This window comes from Rhopalosiphum padi, chromosome 1 (assembly GCF_020882245.1).
Source record: "Rhopalosiphum padi isolate XX-2018 chromosome 1, ASM2088224v1, whole genome shotgun sequence".
Taxonomy (NCBI): Eukaryota; Metazoa; Arthropoda; class Insecta; order Hemiptera; family Aphididae; genus Rhopalosiphum; species Rhopalosiphum padi.
The window spans coordinates 4,698,198-4,724,595 of NC_083597.1; the positions used below are offsets into that span (position 1 = coordinate 4,698,198).

Consider the following 26,398-nt stretch of genomic DNA (forward strand, 5'->3'; position numbering starts at 1 on the left):
TATTAATTTATCAATATATTATATTGTTCTTAGCTCTCGTTAAAAGACATTATATATTCTATTACTATAGGTGTATTGTTACACCGTGTTCACTGGACTTAAATCCGGCAAAACACAGCTACCGATTTTGTTTTTACAATTTATTAATATTAAAAAAAAGTCACGCACATACTCGTAATAATTCATCCATTTGTTTGTTGTACTCTTATATCAAAGTGAGTGGTTAGTCGCATGGAAGACGTGCGCCGTTATTTAAAGGCTAAGATGTCCTACACTCGGCAATGTTTTGTGTTTCGTCTCAACACGATTTGGACGTAGATAAAATGGACGGCATCAACTGACGGATAATACCGTGGTACGAAATGATAAGGGACGCCACTGAGCTTACCACGGTTAGGCAACATACAATGTTTCCGTCGGTGTACAAAATCTCACTGATGAATTTACGGACGGACGCCTTCGGGAATTTTCTGCCGAAACATTTATTGGCGAAATCGGGCGGGTTTCTTAATTCCCCGTGGCAAGAACGGCCAAAGCTATAGCTTACTATAATATTATTTACGGTACTCGCAACGAGCGGTTAACCGCGATTTTCCACGTAGGTCAGTTGTTTTTAGAGTTTTCGTGTCCAAAATCTTACTCGACTCACCTATAGGGCTAAAAAAGTAAAATTTTAATTCATAGGTCTCTTCTTGGACTTCACAGTTGCAGTTACATCTCTCTACAGTCGATAATCAGAACTTATAATTTATCGTATTCACGTATAATTGTTAATATAACACAATAATATGAAATATATACATATCAATAGTATTATATTAGAATTCTTGCGTATCTCGTTCCGCGTTTATGACGAAGTTCTAAACAATTTTAACACACAACAGTGTTTCGATCATAACTGAGTAAAAAATAAAATACGATTTTTTCTAACATTTATTTGCCTATAGTATCTATATTTTTTATGATATGGGACGTGTATATTATATTACAAGCGTTTCATTAAAAGACACTAAATAAACTAAATAAAAATAGTTTACTCCATAATTGGGTCATTTTCGATGTATAACATTTTCTTATTTTTTTTTTAAGATGACTAAAATTCCTGTAACTTAATAATATCAATCAATAATAAAATATAAAGTTATACTTAAAAATACATGTAGTACCTATGTATACGTGAGAAAGCACGGAAAATGTCGTTTATATCTCCTGAGGAGTATAGAAAAAGTTTCTTTATAATATAGTACGTTTTAGAACACTCGAGATATGTTATTACTTATTACATTACCATTTTAATTCGGATTTTCGTTTTTCCTTGTACATCGTCTTCTTAATATTCTATCACGCTCAATAAACTGTCGTAAATATACACATAAGTACAGAAATTGTAAATTTAATTTGTAGGTTGCACGGAAAACTTCAAAACCACTAAAATATAGGTCAACCACTACCCATAATGTAGGTCGCACATACTGTTCCATTACCGGATATTACCGTATTATGCGTATCACCATATCATATAAATACATACACACTAACAACGTATAGTATTTGTCCTAAATATGTTGGTCGTAAATGTCATAGGTAATATAGATAATGGACGTACAGACATTTTGGATCTCTGGATGAAATGTTTTATGGATCACAATCGATTTCGATTCGAGAATTCCCTAGCAAAATGACCGGGAGTATAACAAAAAAAATGTGTTAGATCATTGATGAATTCTTAAAGTCTTATTTGAAAATTTCAAATAATCAAACAAAATAATGGCGTTTATAAAACATTAAATAATTTAAAATATATATATAGTTAATGTACGTTAACTTTTGTGTAAATTTATCTCAATTCACCGAAACTCTTGTAAGTCGTCAGGATTTACATACGTTCGTTCTTCCGCAATTCCGTTGAATATAAAAAAAATGCAATAGATACATATTTACCATACTATTTAGTATTCAGTAAATTATTATGTACCTGTTTTTTTTTTTATATTTTAAAAACACCAAAACCTACCCACGTAGTAATGACCAACGTGTTACCGTCCAATGCTCTAAAGAAAATGCTCGTGACTAGGGTTATTTATGGTGCGTTTATTATAAAACAACGGACCCTCTATAAGTCGGTATAATAATATGTCTTTGGTAAACGGATGTGGAAAAGAGAACGAGTAAAGTGAAAAAAAAAATGACACACACATTGTGATGAGTCGCTCGACAACAGCTGCGCGTAGTTGGGGCGAGAGAACGTGCCAATATATACGGTTTGCGCGGTGGACGACGTGGAAAAAACTATTCTCCCGTACGGTTTATATATCTATATATATATATTTATTTACACTTACACCAAAAGCGAATTAAAACAATACACAAACTCGCACGAGTTGTATTTGCATATTATCAAAACGTATGCCACCAGCGCGTATAAGCTTTACAGTATAACATGTATATATATATATATATAATATATATGCGTACTTAACAAGTTTATATATATATATATATATGTACACCACAATTCTTCCTGTTATAAAACAATAGTTTGCACTTCTACGTTCATACACCATAAAGTAGTATATAATATATACGATTAATAATAATATTGTTTTAACGCCGCCGTATCTCGACCAGAAACTAAATGAATAGGTCAAACGCGCTAAACGTTCCGAGAGCGCACTATTATATTACAATAAAGTAGAAAGAAGGTATACTACGCTTCCAATAAAATAATAACTAAACCTTTCATTAAAAATCGTAAAAGCAAAAACAGTATACGGTACTGCTATCAGATAATAATATGTACTCTATGACTTAAAGAGATAATTGCGCAGTAAGTAGAAATTCTAAACTATAAGATTCAAACAAAACTTATAATGTTGTTGCAGTATAGGAAATTGAAAAATAAAATGTTATTTATTTTGTTCTATTATTACGAAATATTGCTTATTGTATAAAACTAAATAAATAACTAAAAATAGAAACAAATGCTTAAAAAATCTGTACCTACTCTAGCTATAATTAGACCTTAAAACTTCTAATAACAATATTTGTACGCAATATAATACGAGCACTTCGACTTTACTTTTTACCCATTTTTGTGACATGTTATTGGTGTAGAATAACATATAGAATGACAATTGACCAAAATTACGTGGGTTATTCTTATCGGTGGCGGATTTATTTTCATTTGCTGAAAAATAGATATTAACCATATAAACGTGATTTTCATATCATCATTCTACCTTTCTACTCATAAAACATTTACTGGATTAAAAAAAAAATATGTATAAATATATAAATATTATATTGTGAAATTTATAAAATCAGCTAACGAAAATATTCAATTATCGTGGGTTCATAATTTCTCACCGGTTTTCCATGTAGCATATTTTTGTTTTCTCGGTCGGTGTCTGATTGCAGGTTATTACGTGTTATTACCACGTCGTGAATAATTCATCAATACTATTCAAGTTCTGATTATTGTGACAGTGTCTGGTTTAAATACGATATTCACATTTAATATAATATTATTATTACAACGGATAGTCAGTCGCACAAATAGAATATCCAATTTCTTCTTGATGGCAGAGGGAGAGGGTCATACACATACCGAACAGGATGAATTTTATACTGGTATCGTGTAGAAATTGTTATTTAATTATTATCATTATTAATATAAGTTTTTTATTGGCAATTAAAATATATATTATTATATTGTTATTACTATTAATATTACCCGTTGATCGTCAAGAGGACGCGTTAGTTTTTTGGATTTTTATAAGTTAAATGTTTATTAAATTGCTGTGATGTCACGTGACCGTTTTCTGTTTCTTATTAGTCTCTAATATTTATTATTTTTATATTGATTCATATTGTTTTCCGAACAAGTTTTAAATCCATTTTAGCCTTTTCGGCACTAACATAATGTTTATTTGATACATCATTTTTCTCATTACTTATCTATTATCATATTATAAGTTTTATTTTATTATTATTTTTGAAATTTATTACCATTTAAAGTTTCTGTATTTAATTTAAAATCCACAGGGCTTTAGCCTTTTCAGATCTCGGTTCTTAGTTGGTGACCTTGCCCAAAGCGACAGGCAATCCTATGTCCTTTAGTTACCGAATTGCTCTTTTGGCAAATAATCGAACGGTCATAATTAATATTAATCCATCAACATTAATTATTTGTAATCATGGTCCAAGTTCAATAAATATTAAATATAATATAACAACTATCTTATATTTTTGTAAAATCATTTTTAAATACTATTATCCATAGTACACAATTTTAAAAATCAAGAAACAATTCGTTTATATTTTGAATAAGGTAGATACAAATTTCCAAAAACAATAATTCACTCAATAGTTAACATTAAGCAAGAATGGTTCTTAAATATTGAAAATTAGAAATTAATATCACCATAGTACAAAGAATTTAAAGAATTTAAAAATATGGTTTTTTAGTATATTTAAAAATTCTACAAATCAGCATTTGAATAAATGTATTATTAAATAAATGGGGATGATCATGATAGGTGAATCACTCTATAAAATATGTAAATATATCCAAGTAGCTATATTGTTGCCTAGAGATATGTTAAGTAAAAATTTAAAAATATATATATTACATACAACATATCGTGGGGCCTTACAATATTACTAAAGACAGTGTATATACGGCAGTTTTTCGTTTATTTCAAATATTCGCATAGAATTCTGAAATGATATTCAGAATACGTATCTGAAATACTTTACAAATAATATATATTATTCAGAATATTTATTCAAACACTCAAAAAGTTTTTGAATAAATTTTTTTTTAAATATTCATATTTATGTTGAAAATCACCATTTTATAAAGTTTTAACATTCAAACGTGAAACGCATATTTTATAAACACTTATCAATATTCACTTGCAATTATAATATTAATACTATATTTAAATTGCATATAATTGTTCATAATGAGGTTTCTTATTTTATACTCATTGTATAATATCCAAGTTTTTAATTTTTAATTTAATTTTATAGCCATTTAATACATATATTATGTATTTAAATACTCTATAGTTCTGTAACAATTATGATATTGACTAAGGTAATGTTTATAGATATTATATAACTGCAATCGATCTAAATAAAACATATTGTATTGGTAAATCGTTGAAAATAATAATTTTATTGTGTAGGTCACACGTGTTGTCGATTGGAACGTAATAAATATTTCGCTATATTATTTTCTTCACGATATGTCGATATCAAAATAAGCCTTTAATAAATAATACAAGTAAATGTGGATATATAATGTGGATATGAGCTTTGTTTGAAGAATATACCAAGTGATATATTTAACGTATCATGTATGGCACTAAAAAAAAAAAAATCTATTAGCGTTTTTGAAAACAATTTATTAATTTATTAAAAACAAACATTTTCTAGAATATATATATTTTTTATCGCTAACTTATTTTACATTTTCTAATAACGAAATGAATTATAATTCTTTATTTTAAGGAAAAACTATTTTTATAGTGCCCACTTCAATGTATATACAAATATTTTTGACGAGTATTTATAATAAGTTTAAAATTGTTATTTATATCATATAGTTATAGTATTTGATTTTTTACTAAAAACTTTGTCTTATTACAAGTGAAAATCATATAATATAAATATTTTAAAAAAAGTTAGTGCTTTCTGAAATAACGTGTGACTTACTTTAAACGAATCACTCCCGTATACGGTTTTGATTTCAACGTCAATGGTAGGCTAAGAATTTACACGCGTCGGACGAAGAACTTCAAATGAATTATATTAATACACATTACATATATATTATACTAAATCCATAATATTATATATATACTCGTATACAATATAATAACTATGACGTTCGTGAGTAAAAATGAAAACTGTTCGCGATAATTATATCGATAATGGTGTGGATGTTTGTTAAAATAATATTATGTAGTCGACAGTAAATATTATTAGAACCGATAGAGAAATAGCTGTAGCTAATCGTAAAAACGGATCGCTCCGCATTACATATATATATATATATATATACGTACGTATATTATATGGAGTATTACTATACTTTTATGTCGTCCGATTCCGTGTGTTTGTGTATAATGTCGTGATATTATTACGTCTTTCATTACTCCGCCGGAACTCGAGCTTGTCCATTATGAATATTACGTATTTCGTGCAACAATATTGTACGGGATCATTGTTGTTCGGGGGATCTCAATAATAACACTGTTCTCGTATCAAGACGTTATAATAATATTTCATAAGCCCGTAAAATAAGCGCATTATATACGCCGTATCGATCGTTTTTCTTATACTTCAACATCTGAACCGTAATCTAACTTCTTTGTAGAACGTATTAGCACGCTTGTCTGTACGTGTATATGTGTTGTGTTAAACGTCGTAGAAAGATTTTAGATTTGAACGTCTGTTTTACACGAGTGCCTCGCTGCTTATACACGTGTACCCATACCTATATATTATTATTATTATTATTATTATTATATTATGTACCTACCTCTATAAATCGTGTTAATACTCGAGTTTGCGATGTGATATTATTTTGTAGCGTCATCTTAAAAACGTGTTCCCGACGTGTACTTACGAGAGCAGCAACAACAGTAATGCGTAAATAAAACAAAAAAGCGTTTCGTCTTTGGCCAAACTTAATAATGATTAACTGTCGGCACGGTTAAATGTTTTGCGGTGATATTATTTTTTAGCACGACGATAAAAACTGCACAAGTAACATTCACGCCTGCCACGATATTATATCATTATTATTCGTTTTACGGTATGTGGCACTCGCACTAATATTACAATTGTTGGTATTTAATTTCCAATACCTATCGTTTCAATAGTTTACACTTACATTTGATTTTTTTTCAAATTTTTTTCCTCAATATACTCAGTAATATTATTAATTTAATATCGTTGAACTTGTTTTACGGGATAATTGGGAACGGTCATATTAAAATATTCCAATTCTTTGTAAATATTATACATTTATTATACAATGATACGTATCTCAATGAATGTATCTCAAGATCGATAGTTTTCAATTTTATGAATTTTTCATTTTTCATACTAAGTACCGACTATTTTTATTACGAATATACATATTTTTGCATAAATTATTGTTACATTAAACTTTTAGTTAAAATATTAAAAATACTACATTTAGTTTTCATTTTTTTTTCTGTAAACATTGAAAAGTCAAACACAATACAATTCTTTTTTTAAAATAATTTATTTAAAATTTTATTTTAATAGGTATATAATAATATAATAATTATTAACAATGTTGTCTAAACTGAACTTTTTTCACGTTTTTACGCATTTTGTATTACATCATACCGCGAAAGAATATTAATAACGTCACTTGATACACAGTTTCTAACAAATTATTATTATTTTATTTTTTTTTCGTACACGATTACACATATACCGCTGTATAAAAAGTATAAATGTACATAAAAAAGACCGACTTTGAACGCAGACAGTTTGCTTGTCGTTATTCGTCTTGTACGTGTTCGTTGTATGATCGTGTCGTGGTATATGTATAAAAATATTTAACAGAAACTCCGTCGTAATACGAATAGTAGGTATGGTTTTATTTCGAGGAGACGAGTAAAGTTTCAAGTCCATGAAAAACTTTTCGAAGATTGCGAATCTTCCAGATCGTTACATAAGTATTTATCCGTCAATCGGTAAATCTGTGGGATCGCATTTTTTCTTTTCGTTCCACGAAGCTCTTGACTTCACGTGGCCTACATTCTATACAAAGGACAAACGTTTTCTCTGATCATTTGTGCTCGAACAGAATTCCCTCGGATTAAAAATATGTATACTTAATTGATAAGTACACTTGTAATATTTGCCAGACAGTCTATCGAAAACCTCGCGGTAACTGTCGATGAAACATCAAACGTAAATCAAGAAGACCAAAAACTATAGAATACCGTGGGTCTAGGATGACGCGATATTATGGACCAACGATTAGGAAATTAATTATTGACTATAATATTATACACACACCGTCATAATATTATAAAAACGTTGTCGCAGTTATTTCAACGTTCGGAGTTTCGGTTTGTGAGCTTTCGTTTCGTCCGCTATTTCCCTGTCCGAATAATAATACAGTAGGTCGTCTCATTCGTGTTTGTCGCGGACGAATATTATATAATATGTCTCTATTCAGCTAGTCTACATTGAAGCTAGAAACGCGCTAACGCTTACCATTTCGGTATATATAATGTAATGAAACGTATATATATATATAGTCTCAAATCTAAATGAATCGACGTCGGATTCCGGTTCGACTTTTTCGTGTGGCTTTCGACGATTCGGCCTCGAACACAAATGGCTAGCACGACGACGGTATATCGCCGTGCGTTTGAAATAAGGGTCCGTCGATTTGTAATTCTAATCCTTTCCAAACCGTTTTCGGACGTTTTACAAATCGGTCGACACGACCATATTCAGGCTACTGCGCACCGCAGGGATTATATATATATATATATATATTTAACCACAGATCTGACACGGCCAGCCAGACTTTGCACTTGTCCGTTTCACGTTATATATATATATATGTGTATAATGTATATATTAGTATCGCCATATCGGTCAACCTTTTATCTCCAGCCGTATTTTTGTGTAGTCTTCTTCAACGCCGACGACGTGCGTATAAAGAACGGATGTTTTGTTAGCGTATAATATTATATAGATGACTGAGCGAATGATTTGGCGTATTTTAAACCACCGCCGTCGTTATTTTTGGTCTTAATTACAGTTGTGGCGTGTAGTTGAATATCCTACAGTTCTCAAAAACCAAAACCATCGAAAAGTTCGTTGTTAAATATTTGGTTTTGCATAAACTATTTAAATGTATCCTCCGTTACCATTTAAATATATGAACCTTCATATTTTGAAACATTGTTTTCAATGTGTTGTATTCTATACATTTTATATAAATACGGGAAGGAATTATTTTATATTTACTCAAGACCAAACGGTATACGTAATATTCGGTAAGATATTTTCAAAAAAAGCTGCTGCTATTCCTATATTGTATTATAATATTATCCTATAATAGTTAATCAAATCAATAAAAAATTTAAAATAAACGTAGTTGGTAGGTATTATGTTTAAAGAAATCCAATTAATTACTTACCCACTTCATTAATTTTGTTTTGCCGTTATTTGTTGACATGTTTACTTCTAAAAAGGTTAAACTATATTTTATTATTAAATGTTTTCAAAAACATATATTTTTCAATATTCCATGTATATTATATATAAATGTGTGCGTGCGTGTGTGTGCGTGTATAATAGATATATTGATAGATTTAGTTTTATGTTTTGGACATTTAAAGTATATAAGCGTTTTCATTATAATAAACTTATGAACAAAATAAATACACTTCATAAATAGTTTTAATATAATCGTGTGCATGCATATCGTTATTGGTCTTATGGTGAAAATAAGAATTATAATAATTAATACTGTAAATAGACGCACATCATAATTAACCGTTAAAAATTGTATTAACAGTAATACGTATTTAATATTTATAGTATATCTAGAATAATATGTATTCGTTCCTTCGTAACTAATAGTATTCTTTTATTATGAATATTTATAAAGCTTTTACCACCGTCGCGCTTACCCTTTATAAATATTATAATAAACACGTGTTTACAACAAACAAACTAGAATAATAAAAAAAAAAATATGAAGTTTTAAGAATTAACGTTGTTTTTTTTATCAAATATTCATATTAAAATTAATTTACATAAACGAGAAATTTACAAATTGCGCTTGTAATGTTTTTTTTTTAGCATCATCGTTATTACGTCAATAATTCTTATTGAAAAAGCCTATGTAGAAAAAATTGCTTTAAAATATAATTAATACAAAAACTCTTGAGGCAACATCAAGGGGTGGAGCTGAACCGCTCCAATTGTAACGTTATATCCAATCATCTTAGTACAGTTACTCTTATATTATTTACAGTAGTAAAGTAAAATAATCACTAGTTATAACAATAACTTTGGTTCGGCAAACCTCTACAATTTAAAAACAGTTTCTGGATATGTTCAACAATACGATATACGTAATCGTTTTAATTTACTATTTATATTTAATTGACTTATTTGAAAACTATATATTTTCTATTATGTATATTGCGTATGTTATTTGTATAGTGGTTGGCATACTAGAATGCATCACATATTGTTATGCCAATAATAGACAATAACTCTGCAATACTCAGATGTGCACGGGAAATAATATAAATTGATCACATTTCTACTTTAAATGTCACTTTATAACTTATTTAATATAAATTTCGTTTTAGTGTTTTCACGATGCGAAATTCTAATGAATAATAACATAAACCTACAACAATAATAGTTAAATCGAATAATCATTTGCGTGTTAGCAAAATCACCACAATATAGTCGTGAAAAAAAATAAAATAAAATAACTAAGCAAGAAAATACAAAATACCAAACGGGCACATAATATTTTAATTATTGTATACGTACAGGTGCTTAACAATAATACTCTAACGCGACGCGGAGAGACCAGTCGCCGCCAATTTATAGGATTTTTTATACAGTCCATAAAAATAAAACATATTCATGTCTCGTCTTCCAACAAATTTGCAAATTTCCACGGTGTATGTGCGGGCGTGTAGTTTAATTAATTAACTAACTCAAAAAATTAGCGAGTGATCGTCTTTGAGGATGGAAATTTGTAATAACTATAAGACCACTTCCAAAAATTTGAAGAATAGCTTGCATGTTAATTTTATATTAGTCGTTTTGAAAAAAAAAACAGAAGCCAACCAGTGCATTTAAACATACAATCAGTAACTTATTTATTTGGTCATCTTCTTTAAAATATATAATATTGCCTGAATAATTGTCTAATATATACACAGTAATTTAAAAAAACAATATGGAAAATGCGTCCCAAAATATCATTCACCATAAAACGCAGTTAGATGTTTTTCGGGAAAAGCACGATCACTTATACTAATATTTGACCAAATATTTACTGTTCATAATAGCTATATAATTATTTATTATTAAGGATGTATTAAAATGCTAAAAATAATGTACTAAAAAAATGTAAAATGTAAGCCTATAAATTGCTCAATAAGTGTTCAAATATGCCAACTACAGAAACATAATTTAAAAATCTATAAAGCTTAAAATATTTTTAATTAACGATTTTATTAATTAAGTGTGATGTGGGTATAAAGAACATACAACATACTTATCAGATGATAAAATTAAACAACAATAAATTCATAAAAAGTCTTAGTTGACGGAAATTATTAAAAACGTCGAAAATAGTAATATAAAATTTAAAAAAAACGTCAAAAATGCAAAATAAAAGTTTCAAAATTAATTTCATTAGAATCTGATTCAAACAATTCAAACTTTTTGTTAAGAAAGCTAAAAATAATGTATTTTCCCACAATTTCACAGTCATATTGATAATGCAATTTGTCACATATTTGTTTTTCATTTATAGTGTTTTAAAGATAACGCAGTTAGTCAACGAAAAAACTACACGACAAACCGTCTTAACTGTATATATTTTTTTTTTATCATATTTCGAATACACGAAATACAAAAACAGAAAAATGAAAACAGTTAGGATAATATTATCGATATTAATATTTTACCGATGAGCAAACAAGTCACACGGTGTATCTCCGTTTTGTTGCTGGACTTACATCGTATTGCGTTCAGTTCATTTTACGTCACCTAACCCGCAGACTTTACGAGATTTATTTCAGCTGGTTTTAGAACGAAGTAACATTATCCTATACTACTCCGACTACAGATGCAGTTAGGTACTATAATATTACGTTGCATTATATACGACCGCATTTGCGTAGCTATACGCTTCTGGTGGTTCGATTTGTATTCATAAAATCATTTAAGTTTTTTTTTCCAAATAATATTCTCCATTCGACCTATACATAATACCCTTACTAAGTATTACCGACCTATGGCCGATTCCCCATAGAGACGGATACAAATACATTTTTTACATGCAGTTGTATTCATATTACATAAATACTTAATACAACATACACGAGGGCTAATCGCGTTTGCCGTTTAATCGCAACTTAAATAGGTGAACAAAAAATTAGTTGTATTGATGTTCTTATTGACATTTATTAATTTTATTTGATTTTTGTAATTATTTCGCTGTGTATGTCCTCTATCATAATATATCTGACATAAACACACCTGATTTTACAATAAGACGTAAAAACCGCTCATAGATTACAATATCGACTTGATATTTTTGTAACAAAGGCTCAAATCAAGGTAATATCGAATAGATTTTAATTAATTTTCATAAATATTTCAACAATGTATTCAATTAATGTAGCAGGCTATAATAACTATTATGATGTATACGACATTTTATATAAATATTCTATACTTTTAATATGTTTGCAATATTGATTATACCTACCTAATATGTTTTTTTCAGTGTTATGAACAGAAGATTTTTTTAAAATTAAATACAATATTTTCTCAAATGTATTGTTTATAGAATTTTTTAATTTTAATGAAATCATATGAATATACTACAAAGTTAAATTTTTTAATCACAATTTTTTAGAACGTTTAATCAAACATTATAATATAAACAATTTCGTAGTAAAATGCTTGATAATATTTATTGTGTTGAATTTTAATGAACTATTGATTTGAATTGTCTATGTACATTATATTGTTGTACCGTAACGACTAGTATATTTTGTTAGAATGGTTATAATATTATTATTATTAATCAGTTTTATTTATTCGTAATAATTAATAATAATAATTACATATTATACATATTCACAATTAATTGACGGACTTTAAAAATATTATACATAATATATTTCAAACTTTTTGTTTTTTAAACGTTTTTTTAACTGTCGTGTTCGTATTTGTCTTTAGAGATCTTTACATCTGAAAGCCAATTTCAGTGATATCTTTGAAAAAACTTGTTGATCTTAAATACCAAAAATCTATCTTAATGTTTGATAACTGCAGGCGCTCTTTTGAAATAAGGTTTCGTGTTAAAGTTGTATAGAATTTAGCTGTTATGTATTTCATGTTTTCCTGCTGTAAGAACAAAACATACAAAAATAATATTGCGTGTCATTTCTTTTCTGAAGCTGTGTACAAAAAAATGAAAACGCTCTTTCTAATCGCCAATATAAATTATTTTTTGTTGGTAACACAATTTATAATTTTGGAACGTTCCCCGATGTACACATTTTGCGTATACATCAAGCTGCGTGCATCGCTTTTTAATAATTATTATGGATGCTTCGAAAACGTGTGAATCGTGTTTACAAAATAGCAATTGCAGTAATATTGCAAACCTGAAAATTATGTTTGTGAAAACTCTTCCACTGGGTTTTCGTTATCATAACATAAGCGTTATGTGATTTATAGAAAACATTATTTGACAAGACGAGACAATAATATATTATTAATTCTATCAGAAGACGATTCAAGGCATATAGTTTGAAGTGTTTGTACGTATAGCTTTTCGGGGAAGGCATTTATTAAGTTTCGCGAACAATTTTGAAATGTGCCAAAAGATAATTGACGGCGTATTACTGTAATATCGGCCACGCATTATTTTTCGTTATCGCTCGTGCGCAATAATTTATGGCAATAAAGAACCGTTCGAATTTTGTGAAATTAATTTGCACATATTATTATAATAACGTACAATACATTCACTGTGCGCGTGAATACGATAATTCGCAGATTTACTCATCGGTCGGGACATCTCCGGTTTTCGATCACCGAATCGAACACAATATCTCATTCCGTCTGCGCGCGCATAATAAAATCTCTCCGAGCGAAACCGACGATTATTTATCGCCGTTATTTTAATTTTAATCAAAAAACAATGTGATACTCCGTCGAACGAATGAAATGCATAATATTGGATTTATTGCGAGAAACGCACGCCTTGAAACAACGAAAACCACACCCACGTTGCCCCCGTATACGTTGCAAAATATTATTATGTATTTTCGCTGTGCGGATAATGTCATTATTATATTTTATAATATTTTTCAATATACAGAAAATAATATCATAATTAATCGTAAATTTATATATATATATACGTATTTATATCATTCATTTGGCCGTCGCTTTTAAAACGACCATTTAATATTTTTTGGATTATACACATTACGCGGTTTAATAGTTGTTTGTTCACGTCATTTTTCGATGTTTGTTGTACAAATAAAATATTATCATATGTGACAGAGCCAAGGCTAAAATATATTTTAACGAAAAAAATTGGGGAAAAAAATCTTATCTCATTACATCGTTGGGATGTTTTTTTTTAATTATTGAATTAATCGGAATAATCAATTAATTCCGCACTGACGTAAAAAGAATAAAAAATAATAGCTTTTTGAATCCACAGTATAAAAGTCAATATAATCTTCCGAGAATTATTTATACTGTAATATGATTTAAAAAATTTAAATAATACAATGTCATTTGACAAACGAATAAAAACAAAAAAATTCAAAACACGGTTCATGGCATTACGATTTTTAATTATTTTTTTCTAAATTCAGGTGATAAATAATTTAATGATATACGCATTGGTATATCTAAACGATATAACACTATGATACTATGATAATAATAATAGTATATTTGCGAGTAAATTATTCGCTAAACGCTTTTGCATATAAAGCGCAGTTTATTATACTACGTGTAGTTGATATTTTGGGAAAACTGTAATTTTAATTAATTGCCAACCACACCTAACCGAATCGTACGATGTAGTTTTTTTTTCACCTCGACTTGCTCCGACACTCCACCACAATCGCGAAGTTTTATATACGCGTATTTAGCCATAATATTATAATATAATTTAACCGTCTCTGCATAACTCCTCCGCCCGACGCCCTTAAATCCTGCTCCCTCGTAATATCTGCGTTTCGCCTAAATCCGGGATACTATCTGCGGGTCAAAATTAAAAACAAAATACACGAAAAATAACATTAATCTGATATCGTGATGTATCCAAGGCAACGGTGGAAATGTGTGTGTGTGTGTGTGTGTGTCGAGCACGCGTGTGCGAGTTTGTCCACACCTTATCTTTTGATCTTTGCCAGATTGTACCCCGAGGGATTTTAGCGACTGCCAAGTCTCTCTCGCATTGGTACATCACTCAACAGGCATCGCGCATATAGGTAGGTACTGCACATTTGGGTGACGACCGTTTCTTATTTTTTTTTTCACCATTTCTCGTCATACCTGAAATATGTACAGACCTCGCAGAAAAAAGTATTACAATATAATATCATTTATTTGCGCACTCTGTATATTATACGGCGCGTCAAAGGTTTGCGCGGTTCTACGTTTCGTCCGACGTCTGACCCGCGGCTACGGGCACGTTTTTTCGTTCAAAGAATTCATATTTTATGCAATTATTATTTTATACGGACACTCGTTGCCAGCGAGTTTAGCGTCTTTGGAAAAAAAAAAAATATTTTTTGTCACGCTTGCGCACCGAAACTCTATTTTTCGATCCAAGGCGAAGCGTAAGAAAATTACATTTTTCCATCAAGTTCATTTAATAATATTAAAATACTATGTGGGTTATTCTCGTGCTGTTCTATGAAACGGCTTAGAGAACCTGAACACCGAGAATGGCAAGACAGTTAATTGTGGATTACCGACAATCCATACCGTGGACCTAACGAATAATAACCAACACTAACACTGTAATATCGATGAGAAACTTAGGCGTAGTAATAATAAAATAGCTAATATTATATATATGTATAGCTTGCGTAAGAATGTTATTTTATTTTTAAGTAAAATCAATTAATCAGTCAGCGATTTAATAGCTCATTCTTCGGATTTCTATATAGTATACCTATTATTTGTTTTTCACAATTTTAAGTGCTTCAATTTTTAAATGAAAATTATATATTTTTTACCACAACCTAACAACAGTAAAAAAATAAAAAAATAAAAAAAATACAAGAAAATATTCTTAAAATACATACTTTGTGTTATAAACGTATTTGCACATTATAATTATTATAAAACGTTGAAATAATTATTTTTATTTTTTTGTGATATATTTTCTTATTTTTATTTTTAATAAACTTACAGACATAGATTTTATTGCACCAATTTTAGTTATCTGAGATTTAATGTACATCACAACCAATATATTGTATTTATCATACTTATAATATTCCGGAATTCGAAAGAAGATAATTATCCGAGCTAAAATGAATATAATCTCGAATTGTTTGAGTGTAAGAGAAAAAACAATAACTATTACAATTTTTTCTACGACAGTATAAAACTCGTTTGGATAAACTCAATGTTATCTGGGCAATATCATCAACAAAGCTCGAAATCCCAATATTATCTGTTACATAACTTACACATACATATTTATGTGTTTAGCGCAAGGTACATGCAGTATTGTTGTATATTCACCGTAGATAACCATAGTGCATAGCAATATACAATTTATAAAATATATTAAATACTCGATAGTGGTGTATAACAACTAAGTAATATTTGTAAGACAGAAAGTTTAGGAAAAGTAATAATATATTACACTATAAAAATATTGTACATATTTAATATATTATTATTAGGCACTACATATTTTTATGTTATAATAATAATAAAATGCGAAACGATACATTATAATATAATATTATAATTATTTGGTAATTGATTACGAAAAAAGTTTTTTTAGAAAGTAATAAAAAAATAAAATTCTGCTGTATTCTACTGATAAAATAAAACAAGTGCATTTTATTTTCAAATCTATCCCTGTAGTCTATTAAAACATTCTTGCAATATTTTTTTTTAAATTATTATTAGTTATAACTATATTAACCATAAACCGATTTACAGTAATGTATATCATATTTTTGTTAAATATTTATATTTTTTTTTTCTATTTATTAAAAGCAATAATACTGTTTAATTTATTGATAATTGACAATTGTATATTTTATACAAACATTGACATAATATGGAATATACTTTATCATTGTCAAAACAATATTATTATGTTAATTACTTTCTCATAGTATAATTGATTCATATTTATTTATGTTATTGTGTACTACAAATATTAATATTACATCTATGTATTATTTTATCCTTTACATTTTTCAAATGTTTACAGATAAAAAACATCATTGATAAAACATTTTCAAAAAAAAAAAATTATTATATAATATATAAACAGACAATAGCATTTTATGAATATTTCATGAAAGTTTAAAAAATATACATACATAATGGTAATATTAATTGATTGTTTTTAAATACAATGTTAAAAATACATGAGAAGTAAATATTTTTTTAATTTTATAATAAAATATTGAAACGATATAACTATGAGTATATTAAAGAAGCTAAGACTATAAATTTAACTAGCGAAATGCTAAGATAAATTAACTACAAGACGAAATGTATAAAAGAGCAAAAAGTTATTTTCTTGAAACAGTTATTTGTTTGCTATAACAGTTAATCTTACAAAGTTCTGCTAAAAAAGATAATTATAATTAAAAATATAAATAATTACCAACAATTTAAATCAAACTCAGACAACGTATTGATTGCATCAATTCTGTGACTTGACATTTATAGGGCGCGTGAACCATTATAACGTCAGCTCCGTGTGACCTACTAATGTAGATATACTGCACATTATTATAACGATGTGTTCGTTACTCTAATTGTAATTAAATTAATAATTATTGATTTCTCAAAAAAAAAATAAAATAAAATATTATTCTAAGTATAATGGGCAGTTTTGTACTTGATTAAAAAAAAAAAAGAAAGTATTTCTGGTAATTTTGTTAGTTTTTATAAAAATATATCATGTACCTGCACTTATCTTTTTCATTTAAATATTGTATCTCAAATTATACAGTTCCTAAATAAACAATTACTTACTATATACGACTATAATACGAGTATACTCTAATTGATGACATATGTGCGTACAATGGGGTTCATTTAATATTTATTGTTTTATATAAATTGATGCCATTGCAAAATTGTATAGAAAATAAAATGTTAAGTTAATTTATTAAAGTTGTCACCATTTTTTAAGTGTTCCTCTTTTTGAATAACAATATGAATATTTAATTTTGTACTAGATATTAATTAGTTATAACTATATAAGTAATAGTAATTGGTATTTTAATTTTAAAGTTTAGATGAGCAGAGTAGAGCGGTACTACAAGGGTACCTGTACCCTACAAAATATTTGTTGGTCCACTTCTCTGTTTGTTTAAACTTTAAATAACTACGTATAACTTATAACTTATAACTAATTAACTACTCGGTAAATTATTAAAATTATTTTTATTTTTGTGCCAATTAGTACTCCGAAAAATATAAACATTAAAAATTATAAAGGTAAAAAAAAATATATACATAATTTTTAATTTTGTTTTCTGACAACAAATAATTATGTAAAAATACTTTTTCAAAAAAAATTTAAAGTTTTAAAAATAATCAGTGTAAACATTTAATGGATAATTTGAATAAAAATATACCGACTTTTTATGGATACTTAATTTTGTTTATTTTTTATAATACAAACAGGTGAAGTGTTCAAGTGAAATTATTGATATTTGAATATTATGCATCCATCTCCTCTACTGATATCATTTTAACCAAATTGGACCTCATCCGGGTGTATTAAATTCCATAACCAAATTGAAACTAAACTATAATATAAATTAGTGCGGTTTTGTATTTCACTTTAAAGTTGACATAATGAATTATTAAACCAGACACATACTACATAAGTAACAAGGGAAACGTAACGTTTTTGGTCTAAAACTTTGTCAAAATGGATTGACAGTACGTGATATTAGAGGTACAAATAATGACGACACGATTGTCTTATTGGTATAGACAATTATGGATTTATGGCTGTATAGATATTGTGTCTGTTGTAAAGGGTGTAACGTAGAGGACAGAAAGATGTAATTATATAGCTACATGCCTGTGGCTACCAAAGTGTGCGCTTCGCCACTCCGGGGAGCCACGACGTTTTTACAGGGGCACCATGGTGTATTATCTAAGTATAGAGTCTAAAAATAATTTGAAAATCCAAGCTACTGCAGAGTGATTTTCATTTGAGATAAACCATGCTCTGACTTAAGAACGGTGACGGTGTGAAAACTTCGGTTCGAAAAAGACACCGCGAGTAGAAAAACCTCGAGAAATATTAATTAACATAATAATATGTAATGACTTTAATCATTGGAAATTTTCAATAAAATATTAATAAAAACGAACGTTTTTAGATAGTTAAAATAACAATATATTTTGTCAATTGATTCTGTTACCTCGGCATTTAATATTAAACGGGTACCTATCTAAAATGATAACGACTTTGCACGTGATAACCACGAAATTGCGTTTTGAACAGCAATCGTCCTATATATACAAATCTTAATCAAACGCTTGCATAAACACGAGTAATGCGGTTAAGGGGTAATTGATATTTTATTGTATTAATATAACTGTACTATCAGTGATACTAATTATACATTTTTATACATAATGTTAGTATTAAAAACGAGTTGTTACTAATTGGTGGCTGTAGCCTAATTATTATTTTCTGGTAAGTTACTTTATATTAAAATGACTAAAAATAATAATTTAAATATAAAATAAATATTTGTATTTAATAATATTAAGTACTTAATTTAAATTTTATACGAATTTTAAATAAATATGATTTTAAATTGCAAAAATTTGACTATTTCAACTATTTTTATGAATATTAGTTTAGCAATAGAACTGAAAAAAAAATGGAAACCGATTTAGTTAACATTAACGAAAGTACAGTTTTTAATAGAAACAGATTTTCTATATGTGGTAGGAGCTCGAAAACCAATACATCACCAGTATAGTTGTTCATTCCAAGGCGTAATAAAATATTTTTTTTAGTATTTAAAATTACGAAAAATTGTCCGAAAACAATCAAACAGTCACACTCATAAAACATACTATAGTTTTGACATAATATGTGGAATACATATTATTATTATTTATGGTATTCGGGTGAACCAAATAATAAGAAATAATAAAATGAAAGAGCGAAATGCTTGTCGAAAAATGTAAAAAAAAATTATCATAGTTATTACGTCATGGTAATAGCATGCGACTATAATATATACGTAAAAATACCACTTGCAAGCAAAAGCAATAAATAAAGAAGTGACTGATAATTGAATAGAAAATTCAGTATTACTTGTTGTGTACCAACAACAAGCTGTATACATTTATAAATGAACAAGGAATGGCCGTTTTAAAAACGTACCTTCTGTACGTAACGGCAGTGTCGAAAATTAAACGCACCTTCCGTAAAATAGAAGCGGTGACCGTATAATACAGAATGATTCACCATCAACCATGTTGAACCCACCGCCGTTTTTTGAATTTATTATAATTTTATTTTCGGAATTTTTAATCATACTTAAAAAATATATTTTCAATTATTTAAAACCATTTAAGAAGAGTACTACAGTGGTGACACAAACTTCATTTTTTTTTTCAAATAAGAACCTTCCTTTTACTGTAAATTATTGATAAGCAATATTTTTTTTTAGCCTTCTTATATAATATATATTAAAATTCAAACGAGTAAATTCTGAGTGATTAAAATATATATTCTAAGAATAATTGATTAATATTAATTATTATAGTTTTAAAATCATCATAGCGCTGTATGATGATGCAGTGTATATTATTATTTCGAGTAAATATTCACAACATTAGTCAAAAGTTCACAGGAAAAAATGGCAATTCTTAATTCGAAAAATATAATTCGGTACCGGTACAGTAGGACACTCCTTAATTAATAATATAAAAATAGAAACGATATTTGAAAATATATATGGTCCTTATATAATTAAGTCGGTGCTTAAAAATTCACGAAAACAAAATTCAAATAAATAACTTATTAAAATTAAAGCTGGGAAGGAATCACCCTGTATACTATGTATATTAAATAATAATTACATCCGGGCAGACCGTGTTTTACTATGCGCACGGAATATCGTTACGTAGTATATTATAATATATTATATTATAGTCACTAATATTGTCGACCAAGTGCAGATTACATTCGAGTATATCTTATTAGAAACAAGTAACCATATTATACCATATTATACCATATATATATATATATATATATACTATATATCTGTGGTCCAAAAGGGTTACAGCAAACCATTCGCCATATTAATTACTGTAGAGTAGGTTAGTCTCGCTTACACCGCAACACCAAACTACCATTTTTCACGGTCCAGTGACCTAGTTAAGTCGTTTTATGATAAAAATACGCACTTTGCGTATCGCGTGGGCGGGAGTGAAAACGATTAAGAGATGACGAAACTCAACAGTCCATTATGATGTCGAGTCCAAATCGTCTTATGGTTTGAAAGTCTATCGATTTTATTTTTTTTTGAAATTCCAGTCAATCTTGTCTTGTAATATGTTAATTTTGAATCTTGTTACACGTTTTTATTTTATTTTTGTTAGGTAATTTAAAAAAAAAATTGAATTCTGAGCTGATCTGCAGCAATTAATAATATGATAACGCATATTATAACGTGCTGATTGAATAAAAATATGAGAGTGACTCAACGACGTTTGTTTGTGGAATATTAATTATTAATTACGTGTACTATTGTGTACGGTATCGATGAAACAAACCAATTTATGTAAATTCTAAATTGCCTAAACTATATTATAGAACACAATAAACATTAGTATGTTCAAACAACTTGTACATAGATTATGTTATTATAAATCAAAATAGTTAAATCTTCAATAAGTTATGACTATAAAAATAGTAAAAAATATGATTTTTTTTCTGAAAATGCTTTTTCATAACGAACTTAAATCACGTGTAATAGAAATATTTTCAAAAACGTAAGTGATTTCTGAAATAATAAGTGACTTACGTTCAACGCATCGCCTCATATTATATTATATTATATTCAATTATTTTAATCACAAATGAATATTGCGACTAACACAATAATGACAAAACTATATTTATATATTTATGTATAAAATAAAAACGGTTTATTGTTCAAAATGTACAAATGTATTCAATTACATCAAAGTATGTAAAGTTATACGAGGCGTTTTAATGAATATTACGCAGTACCTATATTATTGTTTTCGTCACTGTCGCTCATGAAATGTCACTTTGAACTTTTTATTCCTCATCCAAGCTTTCTCGATTATGATATACCTTTTTGTTTCGAGTTCTGTAGAAAATGTTATCTCACGAGCACAACTACAAATAAGCATTGTTTAATCATTTTTAAAAGTCGGTTATTCGTTACTAAAATGTCACAACAAATGGTTTTATGATTTGCTTTTTGGTCTGAACCTACGAATCAATCTCATTAGACGACCATGTTCAACCTTTCATAATATTATTGTCAAATTCGTCAAATTCGTCCGCTTACCTGTATAACAAAATTACTCACGCGTCTCAAGATTACAGACGTTGGAGCATCATAAATATTTTTTCAATCGATACTATATTGTATACAAGTAGACATTTTTTAACATTAAATTCAAATTAATTTATACTTGAATAATTATTTTAATTTAAATACCTACCATGACATTTTTTTTTTATTTATTATTTTTTTTTTTTTACAATATTTATATTATTCACACAACACAAAAAGCTATGTAGCACACTAGCATACCAAGCACATAAAAAGGGCTCTGCTAAAAATTGTCAATTTTACCAGCTATTGTAGACAAAAAATATCGTGTCATCCTATTCAATTGTTATTATATATTATCATTATAAATAATAGAAGGTTTTTTTTTATTGAGATCCTTATTTACACACGAGTCTATATTACAATGACGGCAATATTCAAACCTTAATAGTTCGTTAACAATATAACAGACTAGCCTGGCGTAGTTAGGGGCATCGACTATCAAACCTATGCTCTAATTTAAATATCACAACAGTGCTCATTCAATGTATTACGATAAAAAACTATTTACGATAACGTTAGAAAGATACGTAAAAATAAAAATGTATACATTTTTTTCCTTTCCTTGTCGTTAAATCAGTAAAACAAGTCTTAATCAAAAATTAAATTGAATCGACACATTTATTTTTTCCAATTTAATATTTTTCAATGAGAATTTATGATAACACACTGTTTGAACAATTATTTCAAAGCATTGCTAGTAAAATTGAACTTAGTTAAAAATCCTGTCAAACCAATTATTTAGCTTTCACTCAGTTTTGACGTTCAAAACTGAAATTCGAGTGGTGATCAAATACTCATAAAAAAAAAAAAAATAATAATAATATTAATTTCTGTACATTTCAAACGATTAAACCAAATTGCAACCGATTTTAGGCTTTAAGCAGATAAGTAGATATGACAAATTAATATTATATTAAAAATTACTCAAATAACGTATGCGTTATTAGGTTAAAAAGTGTATGTGGGCAGGTGAAAAATATCAAATCGTTTCATTCAGATCCTACCCCGTGTAAAGCGATTTTAAATCATGAGGGAGGGTGATCACTGGAATAACTACAGATGGTCAATATGGCCTTTTACACCGGCTGTCAATCATTATACGAGACGTTAATATTATAAGCTTTTATAATGCTCTGCGCACCGAAACACTTATGGTAATGAACGTGGCAAAACATTTAGGTGCATTTTTTGTTTTACATAATATGCGTGTATTCACTCTTCCGATCACGCAAATATATTTATCTCTTTTTATGCTTTTAAATTATGTAACCCGTTTTCGATCAGACGTAATTTTTTTGACACTTAGTTTTCTGTCCATAATATGCTACTCCTAACATAATAAAAATGATAAAATTAAACGAGTCAAAAGTCAATTCAATTTTTTAAATTTCTTATAATAAAAATTAATACCGTGATGCTTATTATATGTAACATGCGTTTATTTTTATTATTAATATATATATTTAATCTATGAAAATAAGAGTTTTTTATAATCTATACCATGGTTTATGCTATGCCATGCTAGTGAAAAATTCACGTGTCTCCACAATATTATACCATCGTATCATTACATTCATATGTTACATATATCAATACTCAAAAAAAAAAAAAATAGATTGCGGCTATGTTTTATCTCGATTGGTTCGGAATTAAAGCAGCTTAGCGCCATAATGATAGTTCATCATGTCTACAATACGCGCGAGTCTCTAAAATACTGACTATTTTCGTTCTACACAATATACACGCTTAGATGCATTTCAAATTATTTCAATCAAATTTCGTTTGTAAATAGTTTTCGAAATATCATTACGTATTTTAATTAATTACCGCCGGTTAAGTTAGGTCATGTTAGGATTGCTTGTTTTATCGAATAGGTGCAGCGAAACGAGAACGTACCTACGACGATATCGAATTAAATTTAATATTAATTCCTATGTTCAATGCGTTCATAATAATATATTATTTTATATATTATCGAGATTTAAATAAATACAGCTCGGAATAAACGTGACCATATTACACGTATATATTATACGCCAATCATATACGTCGGTCGTATCGCGTGTATAATATCATATACTGCTGTTTGTATTATGTACCTATACGGTGTGTTTAATGTCATATATATATATATTTATTTATTAGGTATGTATGTAGACGATGCGAGGTAAATATCCAATACATTACAAAGCCGGCCTTTATCTTATGTTTACAAAGACAAGCATATCTTTGCACGACCGTCACTTTAAATCTACGTTTATTATACAACGTGTACACTCAAAACCGCTATGGAAAAATCCGACCATATCGATCTACCGTTATAATGTCTGCATATTATATTATTGCAACATAAATGATATACGAGATATTTATTATTTTTTTTCGCAAACCAGGCAATACAGTACTTTTTGTAAAATAAAAGTGCTTGACGCGTGCTCTGATATTCCACACAATAACCTAATTCTACAATATAACCTAACCCAAACGATGACGTAGCCACACACATACCGATACACAATACTGCAGGAAAACGAATGTGTAACTATAATAATATAATACAACTAAGTACAATGTATGATTGAAAGGGTGGATCTAGTGCGTCCAGTTATTAATATACCTACATCACGGAATCGCCTAGGTCGATTGACAATAATACAAATCACGATTTATTGATTTATATACCTTTTGTATTGCTATAACGTGCATTTTATATGCAGTCAATATGCAACTCGTCTCTATATAGAGGCGCGAGCAACTACGCGGTAGTTTGAACTAGATACACGTGATATTAGAGGATTTAGATGTGGAACGTACGTAATTCGATTGACTGCAGTCAGAAATGTAATCATCGTACGTTGTACGTGTGTGCCATAGAACCACGAGGAATCGTGTCGGTTTACTGGTACAAGGGATCTATCGAAGAGTGAAGGGAGCGGGGAACACTGAAATAGGCCATATTCAGACGTGACATATCACCCAGCTAACGCCATCGCCCGTTACTTTGGTTAGAGTTTTAATTTATGTATAATAATCAAATCAGTAAATTAGTAAACACTTTAAAAAATATTACTATTGTATTTGACGTTTTTTAAGACTATACGAGCTATTTTCTTGTCCTCTTGTGTACACACGAGGTCGCCAAACAATGAATTTTAACTTTCTATGAATTAGTACACAATATTATGTTATCGTTGAATATTTCTATACGCAACGTTTATGTCTTAACACCGAATGTATTTGTGTTTGCAGGACATGGTGCAGGGCCTGTGGACGCTGTCCCGGGGATCGGTGGACGATAAGCTCCGGTGGGCGTTCACGCTATACGACCTGGACGGTGACGGGCAAATTTGTCGGGACGAGATGACGCGCGTCGTGACAGCCATCTACGAACTGATGGGCAAATTCGCCGAACCGTGGCTCAAGGACGGCACGACGGTGGCCGCACACGTAGATTTCGTGTTTCAGGTGTGTTTTAAAAAAAAAAAAAAACCTATTTTGTTTTAAACTTTTTAAAAATTAATAATTCAACTTAAATCATGTGACGTAATGAGTGCACGTCACGTTGTACGGTGATCAATTTTTACTGGCAGAGTTTTTTTTTTTTTTTTATCTAAGTCTAATTATTTTTCTCATAAATCATCGGATCGTAGTGCGTAGAATATTATTATGCATTTATATTAATTTATGTCTTTAGATTGTTACGTAGTTAGGTATTTGATATCAACCAATCAATTTCGACTTAC

The 26,398-nt window shown here is 28.7% G+C and overlaps 1 protein-coding gene across 2 annotated transcripts in view; it reads left to right on the forward strand.

Moving 5' to 3' along the window:
- The window catches only part of LOC132932180 (Kv channel-interacting protein 1-like), a 131,198-nt gene that overhangs the window by 71,332 nt on the left and 33,468 nt on the right, over positions 1-26,398 (forward strand). For both annotated transcript variants that reach the window (XM_060998427.1, XM_060998426.1), the window contains exon 5: positions 25,905-26,120. In XM_060998427.1, coding sequence (XP_060854410.1) covers positions 25,905-26,120 — 216 coding nt within the window. The remainder of the gene's footprint in view (positions 1-25,904; positions 26,121-26,398) is intronic.